Source organism: Molossus molossus, unplaced genomic scaffold (assembly GCF_014108415.1).
Source record: "Molossus molossus isolate mMolMol1 unplaced genomic scaffold, mMolMol1.p scaffold_m16_p_16, whole genome shotgun sequence".
Classification (NCBI taxonomy): Eukaryota; Metazoa; Chordata; class Mammalia; order Chiroptera; family Molossidae; genus Molossus; species Molossus molossus.
This window is the reverse complement of record NW_023425351.1, coordinates 7,011,959-7,039,482: the sequence shown is the minus strand read 5'-3', so window position 1 is coordinate 7,039,482 and position 27,524 is coordinate 7,011,959. Positions and strand designations below refer to the sequence as shown.

General features: G+C 37.8%; 1 protein-coding gene across 1 annotated transcript; it reads left to right on the top strand.

Annotated features, from left to right (window-relative positions):
- Positions 1-17,815: 17,815 nt before the first annotated feature.
- On the top strand, positions 17,816-22,135 carry PPDPFL (pancreatic progenitor cell differentiation and proliferation factor like). The gene is made up of 5 exons (XM_036264172.1): positions 17,816-17,980; positions 18,299-18,394; positions 19,543-19,608; positions 19,711-19,810; positions 21,280-22,135. Exons 2-5 carry the CDS (start codon positions 18,340-18,342, stop codon positions 21,290-21,292), a joined length of 234 nt encoding a protein of 77 aa, XP_036120065.1. The 5' UTR covers positions 17,816-17,980; positions 18,299-18,339; the 3' UTR covers positions 21,293-22,135.
- The last annotated feature ends 5,389 nt before the right edge of the window (positions 22,136-27,524 follow it).

Sequence of the window (27,524 nt, the reverse complement as noted above, 5' to 3'; positions counted from 1 at the left end):
AATACCACCTGATTTTACTTACATGGGGGATCTTAAAAACATCAACAACAAAAAAAGAGAAACAAACTCACAGACACAGAGAACAAACTGATGGTTTCCAGACGGGAGGAAATTGGGAGTTTGGGTAAAAAAAGTGAAGTTAGTCCGGCCAGTGTGGCTCAGTGGATTGAGCATTATCCCATGGACTGAGAGGTCCCGGTTTGATTCCTGGTCAGGGTACATGCCTGGGTTGCCGGCTTGATCCACAGTAGGGGGCGTGCAAGAGGCAGCCTATTGATGTTTCTCTCTTACATTATGTTTCTATCTCTCTTGCTTCCTCTCTCTCTAAAAAAATCAATAAAAACATTTTTAAAAAGGTGAAGGGATTGAGAAATACAAATTGACAGTAACAAAATAGTCATGGGGATGTATAAAGTATGGCACAGGGAATATAGTGAATACTGTTGTGATAACTATGTACAGTTGCAGGTGAGTACAAGACTTATGGGGAGATTCATAAGTGATATAGATGTCTCACCTCTATGTTGTACTCCTAAATTTAATATTGAATTTCAACTTTAATCGGAAAACAAAAAATAAATAAATGTGCTTCAAAAGGAGATAATGTTTCAGACTCCAAAATTGTGTACTTAGTCATAAACATCTTATCATAATTTAAGTTAAAACACAGAAGAAAATCCAGAATATATAAAAGTATGTTGTTTGAAATTAATTTTTATTATAAAAATATTTTTTGATGTATCATACATCTAAACATGTGGCTAAAAGTATAAGATAGCTTCACAGGAAAATATCTTTGCAACATTGAGATAGGCAAACAATTCTTAGTGTAAACACCAAAAGTACTAACAGTAAAATTTTTAAAAATACTAATTGGCTTTCAACACAATAAAAAGAAAAATACTTCTTCTCACCGTAAGGATCATTATGGAAATGAAAAGACAACACACAATATAGAAGATGATATCCACAAAGGAGAGCAGACATGCGTTCAGAGAGCTCCTACAAATCAATAACCAAGGACAAACAGCCCGGTTAAAAATGGGCAAGAATCTTGAACAGACACTTCACAAAAGAAAATGTGAGAATGGCCAATAGGAACATCAGAAGGTGCTCTATATGATCATCATCAGGGAAATGTAAGTTAAAAGCATGGTTGGACCCCCTTTTGCACTCACCAGAATAGATTATATTAAAACCCCGACAATAACAAATGTCAGGTAGGACAGGAGTCACTGGATTTGCCACACACTGTCGGTGAGGGTGTAAAATTTCACAGCCATTTTTAGAAAACTGGCAGCTTTTCTACAGTTACCCATATACTCATACCATGACCTAGCAGTTCCACCCCAAGTGTTAATTTACCCAAGATAAATGAAAACACTTGTCTACAAAAATATTTGTAAACAGATGTTCATATCAGCTTTACTCATAATGCCCCAGAACTAGAACCTGCATGCCTGCCAGCAAAGAATGAATAAATAGACAGTGATAGAGTCATAATCAAATACTACTCAGCAATAAGGAAAATAATAAATTACTTATACATGCAACAACATGAATAAGTAAAAAATACTGAATGGATAAAAACAGACACAGCTCTGGTGGGTAGCTAGGTTGGTTGGAGTGTTGTCCCGTACACCAAAACATTGTGGGTTTGATTCTGGTCAGGGCACAAACCTAGGTGGTAGGTCCAATCCATGTCAGGGCAAGTACCATAGGCAACGGATTGATATTTCTCTCTCACATCGATGTTTCTCTCTCACATCAATGTTTCTCCTTTTCTCTCTCTCTCTCTGTGTGTCTCTCTACCCCCTTGTCTCTCTAAATTCAATAAAAACATATCCTTTAAAAAATGTTTTAAAAAGCGATACACAAAAGAATATTCTATGTGCATTTTCATGTGTATGAAATTAAGAACAGGTATGACTGATCTGTAGTGACATGAAGTAAAACAATGGCTGATCGGATGAGTGAGAGGGGGGATGAGGGAACTTCCGGGAGGATGAAAACGTCGTATATCTTCACTGGAACGGTGCTTACACAGGTATATGCATTTTTCAAAACTCATCTAACTATGCACTTAAGATATGTGCACTTCACTGTATGTCATTGTTACCTCAGTAAAAATAATGAAATCGTAAAAAACAAAAGTAAATGACATGTGTTATTTCAACTTTCCCCAACTATAGCTATTGAAGTTTTTAAATAGGTTTGAAAACTTAATTATGTCCTTGAGCTTATATTTAATCACAGTAGATGATCTTCAGATATTTAAGAAATATTAATTTTCTTTGAGGGGCAGAAAGAAAATTAATATTTCTTAAACATGTATGCACTATGTATTGTAGTTCAAGTTTTATGTACACCATCTTAAGTAATATTTACCACAGTTTAGTGAAGGCTTTTCATGATCTCAATTCCGCAGATGAGGAGATTGAGCCATGAAGATGAAGTGAATTGCCCAAGTCAACAGTTGACAAGAGGAAGAGTCAGAATTCAACTCGAGTTCCTTTGTGCTCCAAATAAGCAACATTTGTTAAAATTCTAAGTTCCAAAATAAACTAGTTCATGATTATATATATATATATATATATATATATATATATATATTCCCTTCTAGAACTTATTTATTTTTTCTCTCTTTTTCCACAATGGAGGAAACTATACACATCAGTCTGCTTGTTCTCCATGCAAAGATCTGGGGCCAGATTGAAGAAGTTGGGAAAAGACTAAGACAGTGCATCATCATTCAGAAAGAACATGACACATATTAGTCAATTAATTCTCTTAGTTCTCCTCTCTCTATTTTTCTAGGGCAGGACCATTTTATCTAATGCATTCCATAAATGCTGGTATTGGTATTCCTTAAATCTGTGTGTGTGTGTGTGTGTGTGTGTGTGTGTGTGTGTGTGTGTGGTTAAATTCTGTCTGGAGTCCTGTTACCCAAATTTTTTTAAAGCTCCATGTATACTTCAGACACCTCAATATAAATTTGTTTAAAGCTGAACTCAATGAATTTTCCTAAAATGAGATTACTTCTTTGTGCTTTCTATTTAGAGAACAGCACTGCTGTCTCATTCTGTGAGTCATTCTTGGCTCTAGCTTCAGTTGGTTTTTGAGTTCTATGGACTTTACTTTGCTAAATAACATTCATATCATCTCCCTCCTGTTTATACCCATTGCTCTTCTCTCATTTCCATCATTGAAAGCCAGCACCATGCCGCCCCTGGATCTCCTGTGAAAGTCACCAGGACTTCCAGATTACAAATTAATGGTTTGTGTTTTGAAGCAATTAACAGATCCTCCTTCTTGCCACCATAATCATACTTTGCTCCTCAAGCAACACATTTGTTAATCTTTCTTGTACTGCAATATTGCTAAACCCCACTTCTTATGCTGGCTCTTGCTCTTCGGTTTCATTTCCTAACACTCCTTAGAATCGGCCCTCTGTGTCCTTTGCATCTCTGCACACCATGTCACTAGGTAATCTCATGCAGGCTTGGGGTTCAGGTACCATGTTACATCAGTAATACCTAGAACTGGACTCTTCCACTGCAGCTCTGGACACTCCTGGTAACTGTGTTTATATCCACTTAAATGTCTAATGGGCTTTTCAAATTTTTCCAAACTAGCACCTTTGATCTCTACCCCCAACACAAAAGACACCAAACTTGTTTTGTTGTCAGTCTGGTCTGTTCCAGTCAACGGCATCAGCAGTTGCTCAGACGGAAAACCTTGCAGTCATTCTTGTGTTTTACAATTTCTCCCTATGCTGATAAGCATATTTTATCAATTCTACCTTTAAAATATGAAATTTATCTCTATCACTATTATTCTTTTCCAAGCTCCTATGATCTCTCTCTAAAGATTTGCAATTACCTCTTAACTTATCTCCTTGTTTCTACTTTGCCAACTGTAGTCTTTATTCTACAGAACAGTTAGAGACATTTTTGAACATGAAAATCAGATATGTCAGGCTTCTACTGAAAGTATAAATAGCTATTCCATAAATAAAATGTTGATAAATAGGTCCTCATCATGTTCAAAATAAAACACAATCAACATCCTTACCAGTCCTAAGAGCACACACACAGGCTGGGCTCCCCTTGGCTCTCTGCCTCTTCGCGGTCACGCCCTGCCCTCCCTCCGTCTCATTCACTCAGCTGAACCCACACGGCCTCGTCTTCTCTGCCCCAGCTCTGCCCCATCACCAAGCACCCGTACCTGCTGTTCTTGTCGGGACGTTTTCTCACACTGATATGTGTGAGTTTGCTCTTCTGTCTGGACTTCGCCCACGTGGGCCTCCTCAGAGAAGCTGTTTTAATGACCTAATTTAGCTTCCTCGCCCTAACACTCTTTCTGCTTAATTATCTTTATCTGTAGCATGTTTTCCTACTGGAAATTATATAATTAATTTATCTTCTCACTGGAGTCTACTCGATCAAGGACTTTGACTTGTTAACCTTATGAATCAGCATGAAAATATGCCCTATTATATAGTATACATTTAAAAACCCTCTTTGAATGAATGAATTAATTGAGGATCACTACTATCTCTGTGTAAGTAACCCAGATATTTAATAGTCCTGAGAATTTACAGATAGAATATTGGCTTTCTCCATACTTATAGAACAACATCCATAAAAAGACTGATAGTCATGAATGATAAACAACATTGGAAAAGGCATTATAATTTTAATCCTTTGCTTTCCAGTTTATTGTAGATAGGGATATGACACTCAGTGAAACTTTAGTATTCGTCATTGGAGTTCACATGATTCTTAGACATAAAAATAGCAGCAAAGTGCCTGGAACCTAGCAACCACTCTATAAATAACTATTACATTGAATACATGTTGGGAAATTTGTTCCCATCTGACTTAGTCCATCAGCTGGTGATGCTGGATTCTTGATTTTCAGATCATACAATTAGTTCCTCAATATTGTTTCAAGATATGACAATTATTACCTGTATATTTGTTCTTAGAAATTTGTATTCCTCCCTGAACTTTTCTGAAGGATGTTGGCATCTGTGTGAGTTACTGAGAAGTTAACAACTGCTCCCTAATGTGATGAGTGATATTTAAAGTACTGTTGATACTAGGTAAGCATTTATAATATATGTTCTGAAGGAAAAAATATGAATGCTTACCAACATCTATGCATGGTGTTAATTCATGGACATTCTTTATGTGGCTCTAGAAAGAATCATAAAGTGTTTCATTTTATGATATCAGTTGATGAAATATTTATATTTCATGAATTGAATGAAGGCTTTTGAATTTTGGACAAAAAGCTTTCATAAATATTCATTGAAATATAATAAATACTTCATGTCTTGTATGGAAAATTTAATTAATTAAAAGTTAAAGCAAACACTTTCAGAGCATTTCCATTAGACATGAAAGAATGGATTGTATTCTATTTACTTTAAACCCACTGCAGATTATATTTTATGAAATAATAGTGAATTTTCAGTCACTGTATGTGCTGATAGAATAAGCACTGCTAATTCTGTTAGTAATTCTAAATAAAATCTGAAATCAAATACATTGTCATGTAGGACACTTCATTAAAGGTCCACATTCACCAGCAAAACCTGCTAGAAAGGCAAACTGTGTTTAATGATCAAGGATAGTTCATTTTAGTGAAGTTCACTGAAGAAAGCCCTTCACATCCTCTAATACTATTACATATTCCAGAAACCCAGCTCCAACAGACATATCCCCCAGGGATCTGCTCAAAGAGGCTGCAAATTGTTCATGATCTTACACAGATGTCTAACATACAGTACGAGATTAATTTAAAAGCAAAAAAGAGAACATTAATTGGATTGAGTTGGTAACAACTGGTACGTGTGTCATGTTTTTCAAATGCACACAAGAATTTAAAGATTCTTATATATAACATTTTGGAGAATGTTAAAATTTTAATAGCCTTATTTTCACAATATAAAATAAAGACATTGGGGAGATACATGCTGTCTTTCCTGCCCTAGAACATTTAGACAAAATCCAGACCTAAAAGAACAGGCTCCTGAATCTCATTAGCACAGATATAAGTGAAAATGATGCATTGTGGAAAATAAATACGAAGAAATGTGTCTTGGTTTGTGTAATGAACTCAAACTAATGTATAACCTGGAACCTTTGATATCCAGTTTTCAATTCAGAAATCTAGATTACATTTCTTTCCAATTCTGTGAAATATTAAACATAGTAAAAAAGATTAACAATGTATAATTAAATGGTATATCATGCTTAATAGATTAAAATTTGTGATTCTATGATGTAGTATTCAAATTATGTGTTTGGACATTCTGTTGTTGCTTGGCGTCCTCCTTCAGACCATGAGGGTGAGGAAGACAGGGCCAGAGTCCCAGTAAGACACTGAGTCAGGCTTATGCCATCTGGGAAACCACAAAGTAAAAGATCAGCTTCTGAAGGTATTTCATCAATCTCACTGAGCATGTTAAATGTGCATTTAAAGAAAACTGTGTTTTAATTACAGCTTAAATGCATTCAGAATACTAATATGACAAAGATTAAAGAGTTTCATTTTTCTTAGCTTGATATTTTACACTTAGCACTTTGCTTACAGTAGGATCTCTAAAAAATTACCTCACTTAGAAAGGTTTTGTCATCTCATGACAGAAGGCGCCAGAAAAGAAAGACAATGAGTTTGTTTCATAATAAAGAGCCTTAAAAAAAATCTTAACCCAGAAATCGTCTTACTCCAGAAAAGTTGCATGGGCAGCTCCATGCTGAGACCCTGCCTGTGCTCAGCTCCCTGAGCGCTGCTTCCACCCCTTAGGGGTTCTTTTCAAAGGGTCTTTTTTGGGGTGTCTGTGTGTAGTTATCGCCACCAATTTGACTGCATGTAACCTCATGTCAGGATGTTGATGTTGCTTCTCTCTGTGTTTGAAGTACAGTGCTACACAGTCAGAAAAAGGATGTTGATCAGCAACTACTGCGGCTCCATTGGAAATGGACACGCTGCACAAGAACAGGTGGGTCTCACTGGACTGGACACGGTGCACAAAGACCAGCTTTATTTCCTGTCGCACTCTGACTCTCACACTGGCCTCCCATTGTCACCATCTCGTTTCCAGGTCCCAGGTCCAGGAATTCCATGTTGCTGGGGGTTGAGAGAGGAGAGTAGGGTAAAACAGAAAAACAAAACACAACTATTTTGGGCCCTAAATAAAGTGGGGATAAGATAGATGGTCATGGTAGGAGTAAGAAATGAGTTGGTGAGGGAAATAAGGTTTAGTCAAGAAATAGTAAAACCTCAAAGTATTTGTATACATTCATTGATAATTTGAAATGAGTTTGGGTTCATGAAAGAATATCAAATTTCACTTTTGTGTTCAGTGTTACAGATGCATAAATAGAATATTGTGCCATGCCTTGAGGCGACTCTGTTCTCAGCAAATGTTTTGCCAATATTTTCCCTAGATTGCAAGTTAAAACTGTTGATTTACAAGTTCTTATTGTATAGGTACCTAAAATTCTATATCTCCTTGTTTGTTATTTTGTGTGAATGCCTGCGTCTGAACACAGGTAGACATAATACTTTAGAAACGTGCTCTGTGATACACATGATATTACTTGCTTGTGACTTTCTAGGGTTAATTATTCTTAACATGTTTTTATTGACTTTTTAGAAAGAAAGAGGAAGACACAGAGAGAAACATTGATGTGAGAAAAAAAATATCGATTGGCTGCCTCCTCATACCCACTACTGGTGATTTAGCCAGCAACCCGGGCATGTGCCCTGGTTGGGAATTGAACCGGCACCTCTCAGAAGATGGGATGATGCTCAATCCACTGAACCACACTGGCCAGGCCTAGAGGTAACTATTTTTAAATTACCTTGAGCTACTGATCTTTTTATAAAATATGTTTTTATTCATTTTAGAGAGGGAGAGGAAGTGAGAGGGGGGTAGAGAGAGAGAGAGAAGGAGAGAGAGAAACACCTTTGGCTGCCTCCTACACAGCCTGCACTGGGGGTTGAGCCTGCCACCCGGCCATGTGCCCTGACCAGAAATGAACCAACAACTTCTTGGTGCATGTCCTCAACCAACTGAGTCACACTGGTCAGGGCCTGATCTTGATTATATAAAACTGTTTTATAGTGCTATAAATGGATTTCCAATACAAGTTCGCTTTCTATGATTTCTGGCAAAAGCTGGAGAAGATTTTGCCCAAAGTAATATTTCCCCTTCTTTTCTTGTGATGAAATGCCTCAAGATATATTGCCTTCCTTGGGCTGAAGTTCAAATATGTATATTTTGAGCCTTGAATACATTCTGAGCTTTGAATAATCTGGTAAAAGTTAATAATTGATCTGAAAGTTCAGTAGTATTTACTTTTAGAAGAGAAAAAAAAAACAAAAAAGAAATGGAAGAACACTATAATTGAAATTATATCTTCAATTAGGCATAAAGAGTGAAAAGTTTAATAAAATAACACTATTACTAAAACTATTCTTTCTTTTTATGTTTGTCTCCTCTTTTTAAATTTTAAGTAAATAGTGTACAGTTTAATGCTTTTAACTTGTTGGGTTGATTTGGGCTGTTGGATATTTACCACTAGGCTATTGAAAGTGCATCTGTGTCTCTCTCTCAAACTCATTGTGTATCTGTTTTAATTCTGACTAAAAATTGTTTTGTGTAAGTTTATTTGAAAGATCGGCAAAAAAATGACTGCAGTTTTATGTTAGAAAATATGTATATTACATTCTAGCAATTGCAATGCTAACATTTATAAATATACAACAAAATTGATATAATTCTGGATATTCAATGAAATAAACAATTTATATCTAAAATTTTTGTCCTTAGAACACAATTTGTGTCTAAATCTCACTTTTATTTGGTAAATTGTCTGAGTGATGTCATAATGAAGTTGATGAAGTTTTAGATAATTTAAGCAGGTGATGCTCAAGGCTCCCTTCCAACGTGCCCCACAAGCCCCATCAAGGGCACCTTAGACTTGACTTCCCAGGAAATTCATCCACACACAGTATGGCGGTGGGGCTAGGATCTTGGAGCTGGATCACACTTCATCAGGCTGGCGATGTGGACTCTGTCACTGGTGGTAGGTAAAGCGTCAGCAGTATCTGGCATGCCCTAGCAGGTGGTTGTGGGCTGAACTGTGTTCCCTCTCAATTCCCCAGGACGTGACTATATTGAAGATGGGGTCTTTAAAGAGGTAACAAAGTTTAAATGTAGTCATTAGACTGGGACCCTACTCCAGGAGAAACTGGAGGTTCTTATAAGAGAGGAGATTAGAATACAGACACAAAGAGGAAGACCATGCGAAGACAGAAAGGTTAAGATGATTTATAAGTCATAAAGAGAGGCCTTGGAAGAAACCAACTGTATCCACTTCTTTTTAACAATTTTTTTTTCTTTATTGATTTTAGAGAGAGAAGAAGGGAGAGGGAGAGAGAGATAGAAACATCGATGAGAGGGAACATCGATTGGCTGCCTCCTGCATGCCCCCGCCCCCCAGGAATTTGGCCCACAACTTGGGCATGTGCCCTGAGCAGGAATCGAACCAACAACCTCCTGGTGCATGGGTCAGTGCTCAACCACTGAGCCACACCAGCCAGGATGTGTCTGCTTCTTGATCTTAGACTTCTACCCTCCAGAATTGTGAGAAAATTACCTTCTGTTGTTTAAGCCAGCCAGGCTGTGGTACTTTGTTATGGCAGCTTAACAAACTGGTATCCAGGGAAACTGCTAAAACATTTCCCAATGGTAAATGGGGACATAATAATGGTAGAAGGGGGACTGCACCAGCATTTGCAACATCACAAGTATTTGAAAGGGTCAGAGGAAGTAGCAATTAATAGGACTATTATTATCTTCTGCTGCTAAAAGGATCAGAGCTTAGAGAAGACACATTTCTTTACCCTGGCAAGTCTGCTTCTCCAAGCCATGGTGGCAGTTGGAAAAAACCTAGACACTGAGATTTTTAATAGGGACATTTGAGTCAAGGTGCGCGCGCGCGCACACACACACACACACACACACACACACACACACACAGAAAGAGCCAAATCTTCTATGTCTACAGAAATGACCAACATATCTTTGTAAAAATCAGAACTCTTCCCTTACTTAAAGGTGATGCAGAGGCCTCTGGTTTACAAGACACCAAATGGCCCCCCAGGGTCTCCCCTGACCTCCTGTCCTGGCCATTGGACAAATCACTCAGAGCAGCTACTTTAGTAGCTGAAGCATGCTGGGCTGCCGAGGTGCGAAGGGGCCGTACTCTAAAGGAGCAGCCGGACTGACAGGGGCTAATACATGTGGAACCGGATCTTTACGGTGTTGGCTCAACGAGCGCCAGTCGTGAAGTGGCTGAGAGTTTACTGATAAGAGTGGTTTTCCTACAATACAGGATCTAACATCCTAGCACCCTACAGTGCTAACATATTTTCAGGATGTATTTTGGAAGAAACAATGGCCCAACAATATAAGTTCCAGAACTGTTGTAGAAGGTGATTTAGGCAGGAATAATAATAATAATTTTTAAAAAACTCAGAAATGGGCACGCTGGGGTTAATATCTTACATAAGGCCAGAAAACACAGCTGCCTGTGTTTCCCAAGGGCTGCTCTGTTTTCCAAATGACAAGGAACACACTGCAGAAAGGGGCACCAACTTCACTGAGACGCCTAGTGAGGATTCCCTGTAGTCCAGGAGAGCAGGGAGTTCTGTTATGGGAGACTGCCCAGAGCTTTGGGAATAGCAAGATTGCCCAGAGGAGTCCAGGCCGTGTCATTTATCCGTCAGAAGCTTGGTGAGTGCAATTATCAGCATGGTTTTTTAAGGTCAGAGTAGCAGCAAGGGAGCCTTACAGAACATGGTGTTCCCAGGGCCATGGTACAGGAGACAGTTTTCCTACCTGAAACTCACTGACTGAAGGAGCACTGGGTTCCCATGAGTTAGGATCCTGTAACACCATGGAAAGTGTATCCGATGATTCCCTTAGTTCTTCCCCAACAGGACCTAAGGGGCATCGACACACTGTGGAATGGAAATACATAGACATTTGGAGGACTTTTAAATGAACAAACAAAAACTATGGCAAACCTGAGTCCTAAGAATTAGAAAGTCCTCATGGCATCCTTGCTGTAATGGGAGCTATTGGACTCAGGTCATTAACAAAGCACTGACTGACCCATGTCTGGCTCACAGTTCTCTCCACGGGCCTCATGCTTATCTCCTTAGACGGCACAACCACCTCCCTGCTCACTACCCCTGTGCGTGGTGACTGGTGGGACAGCCAGGTGAAACCCCGCCCTCCTGCATACCATGGCCTCAAGATTACATTTTTACAAATTGCATTTTGGAAGGAATGGTTAATATTAGTGCTGCTTCTAAAGATGTAAAGAATGTATGAGTGATATTATCCATCATTTCCCTATTTGACTTAACTCCCTGGTCCTTATAAACCAGACAGATTCTAAAGATGATGGTAACCTACCAAAAATCCCCATGGTTGGGCACAGGTCTGGAGAAGTTAGCTGTAACGTCCAGCTGTCCCTTCTCAGTAGTGTCACTTGGGACACACGTCACTTCCTCAGTAAGGAGGGACACGTGTGAAGCGCTGGGTCAGGGAGTGCACCTCGGCGTCGGAGTCCAGGGCCGGCACGTAGGCACAGGGCACCAGCATGCCTTACCTCGGACAGGAAGCTCCAGACCGCCATCAGTCACCTTGCCAGTGCAAACCACCCAGACAACTGGTGCAGCGTGGCTCCAGGACTCTGGAAAATGTGAAACAGTCTTGTGAGACAGAACATTCCAGGAGCTCAGTTCCCAGGAACCAGCCAAGGTGCAGTCGTAAAAATAGGCCTCTCCGGGAATGCGCCCTCCCCACACTAACGCCCTCGGCATTATGATCATAGGCTCAGAAAAGTCAAGATGAAGATTTAGGTCGGTCCTCCTAGAAAAGCAGCTGGAGCAGCAGTGAGGTGACCAGGGGTGGGGAACATAAGAGGCACAGGAAGGGATGGAGAGAACGGCTACCTGGTGTGACAAAGGCCCGCAGTAGTGGCAGGAATCGCACTCCGTTCCACTCACCTTCTTGTAAGTTTTCCCAGGAAGGGAAACTTACCTGAGTCTCCACAGAGGTTTCCCCAAGCAGGATGCACTTACTATTCAAAGCGTTTGATTTTAGTAATCGCAAGGGGTGGACTGTGGGGACCTGACTGTGCTGCCAAGATTCCCCTTGGGACAAGGATGCTCAGCCCCCAACCCTGACCACTGCGCAAGCTTAGCAGGTGGCAGCTGGTGTCGAAGAAATCTGTCAGGAGGGGAAGTGGAGCTCACCCGTCCACTGCTGTGTCCCCGCGGGTGCAGCCCACATTCAATGACCGCTCGATTTAAGTGGCAAAGGCCTGATCCCTTGTCTCCTTTGGGACAACTCGAGGGCCATTTTCTCTTCAGGGCTCTTTATGTAATCCACTAAGGCAAGGTCTTCGCAGTTCAGCGTGTCTCAGTTTTTGCTTTCTTCCCTCCCTGTGTTTGTTCCTCCACGTCTCCCTCCCCCACCCCTCCCCCTGCCCCCACCTGGAGCGAAATTTAACTGTAGGCAAATGTATCTTTTGCAGAGAACAGAGAACACTGAAGCGCCTGCAATCAGATGATCAGGTACACCCTGGATTTCAGATTAGGGTTTGGGGGCATATCAAAACAAGCAACCACTTCATATTTAGACTGGGGATTGATGGGGAAATGGACGTGATTCGATTAAAGGGATGAAAGATGTTTGGAGTTCGACCTGACATTTCAAAGCAATCTGAAATTTGAAAAATGAAAATAATTCTTTCTCAGTGGAGAGCTAACCAGACTGCATATTAGAAGGCAGACTGTTGCCATGACCATTGTGGCTCAGTTGAATGAATGTGCCTCATGCACTCTGGGGTTTCTGGTTCAATTCCTGGTCAGAGCACATGCCCAGGTTGCAAGCTCAATCTCCAGTGGGGGGCGTGCAGGAGGCAGCCCATCATCTCTCTCTCCCTAAACTCAATAATAATAATAATAATAATAATAATAATATATATGGCAGGTATTTGGTGCGCCCACATTTTAGAAGAGTCGCCTAGGAAAGCCAGCAGCCCAGCTCTTGGAACGTGAAGCTGCGGCAGTTTCGGCTCCTTTGCCTGCGCTCCTCACGGGGTTCGCTGCCCACGCAGCTCCGAGCGGGCTCCCGGGATGGCACTGGATGACTCTGCTGCTCAGATCAAGCTCTCTTTGTCTTCCATGGATTTTATTTGTCTGTCCACTCCTCTCAGGAAATTGTTTCTCTGCTCCTAGATGGCATTGGTTTCTGTTTTGTTCAACCAGGGTAACTGACGAACAGACTATATGTAACCCAGAGAAATACAAAACTTAAACAATCGAATTCTATATCTTGGGACTAGATTGTATCTCAAATAAAGTAAGATATTATTATTCCCATTTTATATGTTAGATATAGAGTTCCAGAAATATTCAGTGACTAATTATTGGTAATTTTCCCTGAAACAATCATTACAGGAAAGTGTTTTAATGCAGATTGCCATACTTTTTAAAAAACACCTGGTGCACATATACATTTGCAGCATTAGTTATTACAGGTGACTAATGTATGTTTAATGTGGCATGTTTACTGGCCTGGATATTACTACATATTTAAAATCCCTGACATCTTGTATGTATAACTGCAGATTGAAATAAGATCTAGACAGTTTAAGCCTTCCAGAACAGTAAGATATTGATCTTCCCTTCTAGGACAGTAAGATATTGATCTTCTTATACTGCTCAATCAGCCGATTGTCTATGACAGCGCAGGGTCATAATAAATTATCTACAAGCTTAACCATTATTCTTGTCATGAATTTCCATGCTCTGCAAAACAGCAACCTGATATCTATTTACTACTTCATTCAATGTCAATAAAATTAAAAAGAGTAACAGCATCTTGCATGTGATAAAGAGATCACCTGCCAAAAAGGTTGCAGTTGACTTTAATTAATACTCACTCCTTCTTACATCTAATTTTGTCTGAACAGACATATCTTCCAGGTTGGTTTGAAGTGTGTCATCACAGCTGGGCAAACACTCTCTTCCTGTTGTTATCAAAGAGAAATGTTAGCATAACTTATTCTAGGACAAAAGACAGCAAAAATGTGGTTGTAACTCATTTTAACAGTTAGATATTGAAAAAAAATGAATCAGAAAGCAATCAGATAAAAATCATCCTCTTCAGCTAATCTGCAAATGTGTAAGCACATTTACTACTTGTTATCAGCTGATGTAAGAAATATATGCTTATTGTTTTATGTCACTTACTGGTGTATGTACACATGTGTGTTTGTGATGGATTACTCTGGGAAGATATAATCAGTAGAGTATAAAAGCAACATTTGAAAGAAAAATAACAGAGAATTCTCCAAAGCGAAAAAGAAGATGAGCCCTTGGGTAAAATGTACATTCTGAATACAGTAGAGAATTAATAAAGCAAATTCTGAAATTAGACAAGTCCAGAGCAACTGCAGAATAGACTTACTAAGAAACACAGAGTTGAGTATCTATGGTAATAAAAACAGGAATACTCATTCAAAGATCAAAAGTAAATAAACAAAATAAGAAAAAATATATATTATTTCTAAAAGGGAGAAGAGAGAAAGGACTACACAAGAAGAAATGTGGTTATATCAAACCGCAGAATGAGATGATAGGAGAAAGTTCAAACATATGATTAATTCCAGCAAATATTAATGAATTAAATCCATATTTTTAACTGTGTGTTTGAATGTAAAATTAGGAAAAATAATACAGATAATGGTGCCTATAAGTAATTTCTAAAATGAAATAGTACAGTGAATTAAAAGTAAAGAAATGCAAATTGATATACCTTGTGGTTAGTTAAAAATAACGGGTGCAGCAATATTAATATTAGATCTATTAGAATCTAGGACAAAATAAAGTGTTAGAGCTGATAAAGGAAATCAGAAACAAAGACCTCCAGAGAAGATATCACAATCATTACTTGTATGGACATAGCTTCAAATATAAGAAAAAAAATGAATAGAATTAGATGATGCAATCACACTAGAAACTGATAGATCAAACAGTTTGGTAAGTATATAGATTATTTTTTAACAAAATTAAGTAACATAATCTAAAGGACCCATATAATGATTATATGCAATAAATAAAGAATATTTATTATTCTCAAATATACAGAACACATTGAGGAAGACGTGACCATTGTCCGTGCCAGGAGCTGGACCCAGGACAGAAGGGAGGCTGCTTTCTGCAGACCCCCTCTAGGGTCCGTCCGATCAGAATCTGTGATCATTCTGATGTAATCAACAACATTCTCTTGCCTACTGCTATGTGCTGCTTCCTGGAAAAAGTTATTGTCCTGACCTGGTCAAGATGTAAAGTAATGTCCGTACCTGGTAGCACTCACGCACTCATGCACACGACTGCCCGTCCCCAATGACCCCCTACACTGTATAATTCTCTCGCATCTGCCAAATGGCATGTGGATCCCTTTCACCTTGTAGCCACCTAAGACATGCCTCGTATGTAAGTTTTCCTTAATAAACTCTATTAATTATCAGACTAGAGTGGCAAGTCTCTTTCTTAAAAGGTAGATTTTAGTCTTGTGGTGTTTACCTGGACTGGGTGTACTAACAGCCATTTTATTTTATTTTTCTATTTTTATTTTTTTATCCTCATCCAAGGACATTTTCCCATTTTTTGTTCAGATAGAATGGGAAGGAGAGAGAGAGAGAGAGAAACATCGACGTGAAAGGGACACATCGAATGGCTGCCACCCGCATGACCAACCAGGGCCGGGGACAAACTACAACCGAGGTACATGCCCTTAGTGGGAACCGAACCTGGGTCTCTCTGGACTGCAGGCCGACGCTCTAACCGCTGAGCCAAAACGGCCAGGGCCTGACAGCCATTTTAAAAATCTATTTCAAAGAATCAAAATTAAATATTCTCTCTTACGAACACTGAACGGTCAATTTATTAATCATTAATAAAATGATAGTTTGAAAAATTATACATTTGTACCACAGCTTTTTTATCCACTCATCTACTGATGGACACTTGAGCTGTTTCCAGAACTTAGCTCTTGTAAATAGTGCTGCTATGAACATAGGGGTACATATATTCTTTCTGATTGGTGTTTCAGGCTTCTTAGGCTATATTCCTAGAAGTGGGGTCACTGGATCAAATGGCAGTTCCATTTTTAATTTTATGAGGAGACTCCATGCTGTTTTCCGGAGTGGCTGCACAGAAGCTGTGGTACATGTACACAAGGGAACACTGCAGCTGTGAGGAAGGAGGGTCTCTTACCCTTTGAGACAACATGGAGGGACCTGGAGAGTATTATGCTAAGAGAAATAAACCTGTCAGAGAAAGACAAATATCACATAATCTCTCTTATTTGTAGAATATAATGAACAAAATAAGCTGATGAGAAAAACAGATTCAGAGATATTGAAGCAGGGAAGAGACTGACAAATCTCAGAGAAAGGTGGTTGGGAGGGCAGAAAGAGAATCCAAGGAACTCATATGCGTATATACATAACCAATGGACACAGACAACAACACTGTCAAGGTGGGGTGGGGGCGGGAGTGCTGAGGAGGGTGTCATTGGGGGGAAAAGGAGAAACATCTGTAACAAAAATAAATAGATAAATAAATAATTATACATTTGTGGAATAAATAGCATACCTAAATAATTCAAATGTTCAAGAAATGTCATAATGACAGTTACAAAATATTTGGAAATAAATAACACTAAGAATAATTTTAAAGTAAGTAGTAGGAAGAAGAATAAAATCAAGACAGAGAATAATGAAATGTACAACCAAGAAATGAAAGAAAGGTCCAAATAGTTCTTGAAAAAGCGAATTTAAAGGAAAAACCTTATGTAAAACTAATCAAGAAAAAAAGAAAAGGCAGAAATAAATAATACTGGCAACACAAAGGAGTCCTACCAGACAGAACAGACATTTAACAGCGTACTAAAGGAAATGTTTTGCATACATTTGAACCTAGCTGACCTGAGTAATTTTATAGTAGTGCCACGTTATCAAAATTAACGTAAGCTAGTTAAACCAATAGCCATCAAATAAATTGAAAGAGCAGTTGAGAATTCCCTCAATGTAAAGAGGAGCCACATTTGACCTACAAGTAAACTAAGTCTATAAAATTGCAGAATGGTTTACATAAGAAATTTTACTAAAATTGGAATAGGAAATTAGCTTTTGTATCAATAAATAACAGTGATATAATGTGATAAAGTCCCATACTTTCTCCTATACCTGTTATTTCTATGTCTTGTATAATTCTCACTGGAATTTCTAACTCATCATCAAGTTTTCCAGTATATGTTCCTTCCCATGAAGACTTCAGTGTTTCATGTTCTTCACTGCCCTGGGACCTTGTGACTCTGTCCAGCATCATGTGTTTGTGGGTATGTCAAATTCCGCAGCTGGCCCGCAGCCTCGCTGTTGTGCCCCAGAATGTGGGATTGGATCCAGTGCTGAGCGGATACGTGGCTGTTACCTCCTTTCCTATAGGAAGCAGCAGTCACAGCAGTCACCTTGCAGAGGGCAAGTGCAAAACAACATCTGGGCCAAGTCTGTCCACGCTGCGGGCAGCACACGTGGCACACTGACTGGCCCAGAGCAGACAGGCAGAGAGCTCCCCACGCTGCCTCTGGCTGGCTGTGTGCCCACCTGCTCTCTGTCCACCACAGCTCAGGTTTCATCCTGCTAAATATAAGGGGTGCTCAGGGGTCCCAGACACTGCACGATGTCTCTCAGCCTTTGGGGGTAACACAGTCTATCCTGGATCACTACAAAGTCATTGTTTCAAATTTGGCATTTTCTGATGAAACTTTAGAATCACATTTATTTTAAAAGAACAAATTGGAGAAAAGAAATAGGTGAGTGACTATATCATAGCTGTGTTCATATTTTTTTCTGACATTCATGTTTATTTCAGATTAAATAAGTTGTTGGCATTGTTTGTGTTTGGATACGTATTTTTTTCTTGCTTTTCAAAACAATGCTCTCGTTGATTGTATTTTTTGTTTGTTTATTATAATATTTTATTATAATTCTGTATAAACTTTTCAGTTCTTTTTATCAGATATTTATTACATGGTATTAAATTATGTTGTTTTGCAAAAAATGTTCATGTGGAAAAAAGAGAAGAGAAACTCGTGTTGTTAATGCTAACCCCTCCCTGTCCCTCTTCCCAGGCTGTCGTGCAGTCCCCTGCTGCTTGCACCCCAGGACCAGGATGGCATCTGTACCGTCCGTTGGCTGCCTCCTGGCCAAAAATCAGTATTATCGAAGTAAGTCATATCATCACCAGGGGTGACACCTGGAGAGTGTAATTTGAAGGGATGTCTGTAAGATATTAGTAGGCTGTGGATTGTGTCCTGGTCAGAAGGTTAGAAGGTGGGAGAGACAGGGAAGGAAAAAGGAACAGAGCCCATCAGACTCCAGCCTCATCAAGGACAGCCCCTTCTCTGTTTCAGCTGTGTCGTACTGTATCGATGGAGCCATTAACACTTATAAATAAGCGAAGATCAGTTTATAGTTCATAATTATATTTAATTGTAATACCTAGAATTTAATTGGATACATTAAAACTGATGTTATATTAATAAAGTAGTATTAATTTCTTAGAAAAGAAGGAATAGCATGACTATGCTTCAGGAAGTTTCCAGTTTCTGCTTTGCTGCTGTGGTAACAGGTTAGCAGCTACCATGCCAGTTTATGTTCTCTGTCCTCCTGTGCGTATTTAGAGCTCAACAGACAAGTGTAGCTTCTTAAAGAAAAGTCAGAAATTTCATTAAATAAAATGGTCATTTATTGAAAATATTCCAGCAATGTGTAGAAAATCTCTTATTTCAAGATGCTTCCAGATCTGTGTTGGAAACATCTTTTGATTTATTCTTTTTACAGCAAGGTTAGACTATGCCCATTTCTTATTGTTATTATAGCCACGGAGGTTATTTTTATATTCTGATATTTTTAAATACTTATAGGTTTTAAATACAAGTATAATACAAATAAGCTATTTATGATTTTAAAAAAGTAATTCCTTGATTTCTAAGTTTGATAGCTTTTGTATGCTATTTAAATATATAAATGTGTAATTTTTCTAATGCAGTAATATAATATGCAGTCTTAATTTTCCTAAAATTTTTAATTTGAGAACATTTATAACATATTTTAAGTTTTATATGTATATCTATGGAGAGAGAGATAGAGATGGGGATGTTCTCTATTAAAAGGAATATACCATATTAGTACAAAATGTGATATGCCTTATTATTCTGGAAGACTTTTTAACTGGTGATTTATTTGACTTTTAAATGTATAAATGTGTAAGCTAGAATTAATGATTTCAAACCATACTACTTAAGAGTTTAGAGATAAATATGTATGTGTTGTTGGTTACATATGTGTTCATTTATTGTTATTTCTTTTGTAGAGGCCAGTATTTCTTCAGTTAGCTCTGATTCTATTAATTTCATAGATGAAGACAAGTCCCATCAAGGTATTTAGTGTATTTCTTATCAGCATCACCCTCATTATTTTTCTTTGTTTTTAATCCCTCAAATTTGTTTGATAAGGAACTAATATAAATTTTATTTGATAGGGTTACCTGAAATGGCAGAACCCACCTGGTGGTTAAAATCCTTTTTTCATTCTGAACCTGTACTTTCAAATGAAATAAGAAAAGAGCTGCTTGCTATTGGGTAAGTTTCAGCCTTGTTGTTTCTGATCAGGGTATTTCTTACATAGTGAATGAAACAATGCATGTAGTAATTATTAACCAATAAAGAAAAATTGTTTTATTTATTTATTTATTTCCCCTTTATTGATTTTAGAGAGAGAGGAAGTGAGAGGGAGAGAGAGATAGAAACATCGATGAGAGAGAACATCGATTGGCCACCTCCTGCATGCCCCCCACTGGGGATTGGGCCCACAACCTGGGCATTTGTCCTGACCGGGAATCGAACTGGCGGCCTCTTGGTGCAGGGGTTGATGCTCAACCACTGAGCCACATTGGCCAGACAAAAATTGTTGTTTCTTGAAGATGGTGTAGGTTTTGATATAAAATATAATTGTGGGATAGAGAGAGAAAAAATAGTTTCTTCCCATTCTAGTTAACCAACCATAAGTCAGATCGTGAGCATTTTGTCTCATTCTATCACTAAAGAGTGATTTTCTTTAGTGATAGAATGAGACAAAATAGCACCAGAGACATGGAACAGGGAACAGATGGTGGCTCCTCAGAGGAAAAGGGGGAGGGAGGAGTGGGGAGAGATAAACCAGAGAACTTACATGCATAGATGCATAAGCAGTGGACACAGACGGTAGTGTGGTGAAGGCAAGGTGTGGTGCGAGTGGGGAGGAGGGAGTCAAGGGGGGAAAAATAGGAGACATATGTAATACTTTCAACACTAAATATACATGTAAAAAAGAAAATCATATCCTAATTTTTATTGTTATTTATTATTATATATATTGGGAATCAGAGTCAAAGTTCTAAATGTGTTTTTGTTAACACCTTCAGGAATTAAATAACAGTTATCTAGTTGCTGTCTTAAACAATCTAGATTAGTTTCAGCCTGGCTGGGTGGCTCAGTGGTTGAGCACTGACCCATGCACCAAGAAGTTGCTGGTTTGATTCCCAGTCAGGGCACATGCCCAGGTTGTAGGCCTGATCCCCAGTGGGGAGCATGCAGGAGGCAGCAAATCAATGTTCTCTCTCATCGATGTTTCTATCTCTCTTTCTCTCTAAAATCAATAAAGAAAAAATAATTTTTTAAAAATAAAAGTAGTTATTTTGTTTTTAGACAATGGCTGATGCTAACACTGGTAATCAGCCACTAAATGGAATTAAAAGAATAAATAATGATGGGGTTAATAAACTATGTTAAAACATAAGAGTTATGATTAATTTTCTAATATAAAAAATTTAAAATAAAATCAATTAAATATTGATTTTTTTACAAATTAAAGTAAGACAAAATTTTGAAATATATTCTTTACTCTTTTTATCAAGTACATTGATTTGCATTACGTAGGTAAGTGTTTTACTTATTTTCTACTTTACTTGGACTGTAAAGACAACCTAACTTGCAGATAAGCATTATTGAGATCAACACCTTTGCATTGCAATTTAATGAATATAGTTGTAACAACTGTCTATTTTATACAGCACTAACTGTTGATTCTGACAATCAAAATGACTCTACCTCCTGAGACTCTACACATGTGAGCAACACCCTTCAGCACTCAAGCTATTCCAGATAACTCCTCTACCGTAAAGAGACAAAAACCTGCCTGATTTCCCGTTTATTAAGCAAGATCACAGCAGCCACCTATAACGGTTCTTCAGTCCTAAAACTACTGCTGTGAGTGGTATCTGGATCATGGAGAATATTATAAAAGTGTTATTTAGAAACATGTGCCCTTGTAAAGTAGTTATCCATATTATTTTTCCAAAATAATTTCAAAAAATTTAATTTCTTTTTATTTTCCAAAACATTTTTAGACTCTCTTTATGTTTGTTGAATGATTTATTATGCCTTGAAACTGAAGTATTGACACCCAACATAGTGGTTTAAAGGTCATTGGATTCAAATATATAGAAGAGTTGAAAAAATTTTATTTTTAATCATGAACATTGGAAATTGCAAACATACCTATAAATACATTATTTGTTCAATACATTATTGTACATCTAACCAATTGGTTATTATATAGACTTTAAAATTTATCATTTTAACAATATTTAACAACACAGAAAATTATGATGACATAGTGTTAAGTGAAAATGCAGGATAGTCTATATATATGCATAAGATTGAGAGGCAATATAACAAAATTGTAACAGTTGCCATTTTTGGAGATGAGATTATTGGTGATTTTCATTTCCTTCTTTATATTTTTCTCTATCTCAAATTTTCTAATGCAACCGATTTTTGTGTATAATTGGAAAATAATGAAATGTATTTAAAAGGAGCACTGGAATAAATTTTCTGAACATGAATATATCCTACATTAGTTTGAGTATTTTCTACTTTCCTCAATATTGGGTAGATAATACTTAATGAATTTTAATTTAAACATTTTCTATATACTGCCTGCAAATATTTCCCATGTAAGATGATAAATGCATGGAAATGAGGGATGATGAACTCACTCAGAGGTAATCACTGTGGTGTTTCGGGGCTGACATTGACTCACACATCCTGGAGAGCACACAGGATTGTCTAGTATTCAACTGTCTTCTCAGCCCACCACATAAATAAGATAAACTATCAAGACTACTTTCAGCCCGGCTGGTGTGGCTCAGTGGTTGAGCGTTGACCCATGCACCAAGAGGTCACTGGTTTGATTTCTGGTCAGGGCACATGCCCAGGATGTGGGCCCGATCCCCAGTGTGGGGGCATGCAGGGGGCGACCAATCGATGTTCTCTCTCATGGATGTTTCTATCTCTCCCTCCTTCTCCCTTTCTCTCCCTCACCCCAACAAAAAGACTACTTTCAGCAACAGACATTACTGCCCCCTTACTGCTCTTTCTAAATGGGAAATGCATTTCTTCCATTTTGTGAACATCCATCTATCCCTTTGTTACCATTGAAGGAGAGACTCAAATATTATTTTGGCCCAATAGCATATCATTGTTTACATAGTATTGCTTTTTCTGGTTGTTTGCATTTATACATTTTATATATTTTAGAGGCCAGTTAAAGTTTGGACTATTTTTTCTCTTGGCTTTAGTGTGAAATTATATGATGTTAATTGAAGATTGCTTTTTTCTAAACTGAGAGAAAAATATGGTAATGCAAAATGGTAAATTTTGGGATGGTTTGGTTTTACTTTAAGCCAGCAGTTCTCAACCTGTGGGTCGTGACCCCTTTGGGGGTCGATTGACCCTTTCACAGGGGTCACCTAAGACAAATTACAGTTATGAAGTAGCAATGAAAATAATTTTATGGTTGGGGGTCACCACAACACAAGGAACTGTGTTAAAGGGTCGTGGCATTAGGATGCTTGAGAACCACTGCTTAAGCTTATAAGTAAATTCCTTAATGTTTAACAACTCGGTGTATGTGCAAACAGATTGTTTGTATTTAGGTTATTTTATAAATTTCCCAAAAGTGTTGAAATTGTTGCTTTTACATTAGCCTAGAATAGTGTTACTGTTGCTAAAAGTTACTGTGTAAAGTAGTCAAATTTTACATAGGCTTTTCAACCAAACATATTATGATCATATTGGTTACTAAGTATTTTAGAGTGGTTAATGCACACACATAGACATGTGAGAATTGATAGATAGATCAATAGATGATACTATAAGGATCTGTCCTGAAAAGTAATGTTAATGTGAATTCAAAATGTGCTAGCCCAGAGCTTCTACAGAATTAAGATGATATAAAGAAATAAAGAGAACAAAACATTTTCTGGTTACTTGATGCTAATGTAATTTTCCTATAGTTTAGACACTTTAAAGTATGTTTTTAAAAAAATACCTCACACATGGGTCTCAGCATAACTTTATTTGAGTGAAAATATCTCCTGCCTGGCTCTGTTGCCTGCTGGGTAGGTAATAAATCGTGAGAGCTAAATATGTTAGAAGGGTGCCATAACTCCAAATGACTGAGGTCATTCTATGATCATTCTAATCTGACATTATAAAATGTTATTTGACTTGGCTAGGATGTCTGTATTAAATGTAAAAGGTTTTGACAATTTCTGCTCAGGTTCTGTGAAATTATATGTTGAGATATCAGCAATTTTTTTTTTGAGATATGGCTTTGATAGCAGGTTTTGAGCAGCCATATCCTTTATCTATAGAACCAGCAACAGCCAATTCATGGATTTTCACTAGAGTAAAATTCCTCTAGCTAGAATTTAGGGCTACCTGGTGCTCTATACAATATGTAGAAGTTGGGGTTGTAAGAAACAGAATTACAGAATTCTTTTTGGTGATTAAAGAAAAATGATGGAAAATAATTGTTCAGATTAAATGGAGTAGAGATAAACTTCTAACTCATAGAAATTCAAGAAATATAAAGAGTCACGGTTGAACCAACCTCCCAGTGACATCTTTTAACTGAACATAGCAAGCCTTGCTCATCATCTACTACCTCACAATATTTCTTTATAGTTCCTTCTCTCTCAGAGAATGGCTACACCATTCACCAGTTCACAGAGTGGCCACTCCAACACCAAATCCTTCCAATTTGACGTTTTACATTTCTTGGATCTACCTACATTCTTTTCCACCAGCCACCGGCATTATCTGAGTCAAAACTTTCATCATTTCTCTGGAGGGACACTGCTAAGATATTCATATAGCCTTTTTGAGTCTCCCCATCTGAATGTCCTCTTCAGATTAGTCACAATCATCTATGCTAAACATACATCTGATAATGTTCTCCTGGGAACACACTCAGGCACTCAGGCACACACAGTATTCAATAATTTTATTTTGCTCAGCATAAAGTCACAACTCTAAATCCCCCATGCTCTAGCCCATGAAGATCTCCATAATCTGTTCTTGTACCTTGCTTTCCCCTGCTCCTGTGTTTCAGCTACATAACCCTCTTTCAATCCCTCCCATCCATCATCTTCCCTCTTGCCACAGGGTCGTTCTATGAGCTGTTCTCTCAGCTTAGACTCTTCAGTTAATATCTACTCATGTTTAAGTCTTTACTCAAAAGTCTCTTCCTCAGAGAAACCTCCAATCTACTGAACTAAACTAGATTTTTCATTATAAGCTCTCATAGCCCATGTTTCTCTCCTTCCTGACTTATCACAGTTATAATTTTACATTTGTTTGTCTAGCTACTTGTTTCTCCCACTGCATGATAAAATACACAATGGCAAAAGTCCGACCTGCTCTGCTCAACAGTTTATACCTGTGTTCAGACACATCAACACGTATTTGTCAAATGAAGGACACGGTTCTTTAGGGAGAACTGGAATCTCCCTTAAGAAGTGTTACATTTCATTAAAAAATAATAAACACTAAATTAGTAAAGAAAATGTTTTTCGAATAGGGAAAATGCCGTAAATCAAACAAGAGGTATTTTGTCGAAGAGTGAGTGAGATAGGACAGAGGCTGAGGGAAGGTTGCTTTAATGGGTGCAGCTAGGAGAGGTCATTGAAAAGATGACATGGGACTGGTCCTGAAAGGGGGAAGCAGCCAACTCTGTGGAAGTTCTTTGGACAGAAAAAATAGCCAGTGCGCGGCCGTGCTTTGCCTCTGTCTCTCCAGTCTCCTGTTACACGGCTGTCAGTGACAGCTGCTCTGGAAGAATTTGGCATTTTCCCCGGGGAGATCAAATTGTAGTGTTCAGTTTGTTTCTAACTAAATCCAGGGGAGTAAATGGTGAGGTTTGGGTTTATACACTTTCTCCTTAAAGTTCTTCAGGGTGATCTATGGGCCGTCTCAAATCACACTGCCCACCAGCGGGCATGTGAAATCAACCCCCCCCCACAGTCCTTATGAATACCCCGAGTGCATGGGGCACAGCCCATGAGCGTCTTCCATCCATAGAAGAGTTTTTTAAACTAACAAGATAAGTTTTACCCTATTATTTTCTTTTCACCTCTCATACCAAATGATAAATGCATTTCTGTCATTTTAAAGATTATTGTCTACTTTCTTTTCAAAAAATTGTCTCCTTAGAACTATTTCATATCAAAGAGCTAACAAAGACTAGTGCTACATAGCTACTCTTCTTCCTCAATAGTTTATAGAAAGAATGTTTCTCAATATCGGTGTATGGAAATTGTCTTTTATTAAAATATAATTATTTGGTTCTCCAAAGGTTGAAAAATGTATGATGTGTTTCTAATATAAAACAGTTTTTATTTAAAGTCTAAATACATTTTAACTAAATTGATTATAACCAAATACATATTTCATTTATTCAGAAAAAATGACTTGTATTTCTGTTATAGCTTTATTTAAATAGGTGGGATACAAAAGTTTTGCTTTATTTTTAATTAGACATATTGAAATGTATTTGCCTCCTGGTTATAAACCCAAAATATATTAAATCTTGCACTATGGTAATTATTTGATTGACTGAAATATAATCAATCAAATGGATTATAAAGCTCACTGGAATGTGAGCTTCAAAGATATTTCATCCTTTTTATATCCTTAGCAGATGTTTTAAAATTAGTGAATGAACAGTTACTGGACCTATGAGTTGTATGTCAATTCACTACAAAAATTAGATTTTGAAATTCCTTTACAAGGATGAGTGACATACATATTACTTTCAAACAAACTACCTTTGAAAATATTTAGACAATCTCAAAAAGCACTTTTAAGGAGCTATCTATATTTAAATTTCAAGTTAAATTTCACCATGAAAAGTAAAGACATAAACCCCACAAAGCAAATTGATCATGTTACTTTATTCTTTTTTATCCTATATGGATTTCACATACCCATTTATTTTCTGTTATGGCCAACACTGCTTAATATTATGGAAAGCGACCATATTTCATTCTCTATTGTGCAGAAAACATCCTTTTAGTTTTATTGTATTTGGTTGCCATTCATTGCAACGCTTGAGATAGAAGCACTTTTGAATTTGATGGTAAATGTAAGAGCTGAATCATCTTGAATCCTGGTCTCCACAGAAATAGGATCCTAAACTGAAAGCAGAGTAGACTTCAGTGCACTAATATAAAACTAGAATAGGAATTTGGGAATCTGTAGAGGTGAATTACTTTTTATTAAACGTATTTAACAAATTTAACAAATTTGTAAGTGGCTTATTAATTACAATTCAACCAACAAGTATTTTCCTTTTGAAAACCACCTTTTAACATTATTCCATACTCCTCCTTTCAAAATTCAGGAAAATAATAAATTTCAATGTATGAAAACATTTCCAGCTAAGCATTCCAATTAGTTACTTCTAGTGTTTAGGAGAAGCACTTCGTGTTTCTTCAAATAATTAAATGACAAGTGACAGAGACAGAGTCCAGAAGTGTATTACTCCAGTATAACAACTCTGAAAGAGCTTTGGCTGCTACCTAAAGACAGCAACTTAATTTAGCAAAGCTGCAGCCCTGCAGTTCTCAAAACGTGGTGTACCTAAGCGTACACGTAAGATGCAGATGCCACGGCTCCATCTCCAGAAATCCTGTCAATGGTCTGACTAAGGCCGAGAAATCTCATTCTCTGTTAAGGGTTCCTGGTAAGTTGTGTCTGTTAGGTAGACTCACACTTTATGAGACAGGCAAAACTGCCACACTCCCTCTATGCGTTCTCCGGAAACAAGATACTATATATGTCTGTGGTCGCAAGTTTAGATGTGAAAAGCTCTACTGGCCTGAGAAAGCATATGAGTGATTCTGGAGACAAAATCATGTAATACACAGAAATTACTTCAAATGAGAAAGGGTTAGGAGTTGAGCATGCTTAA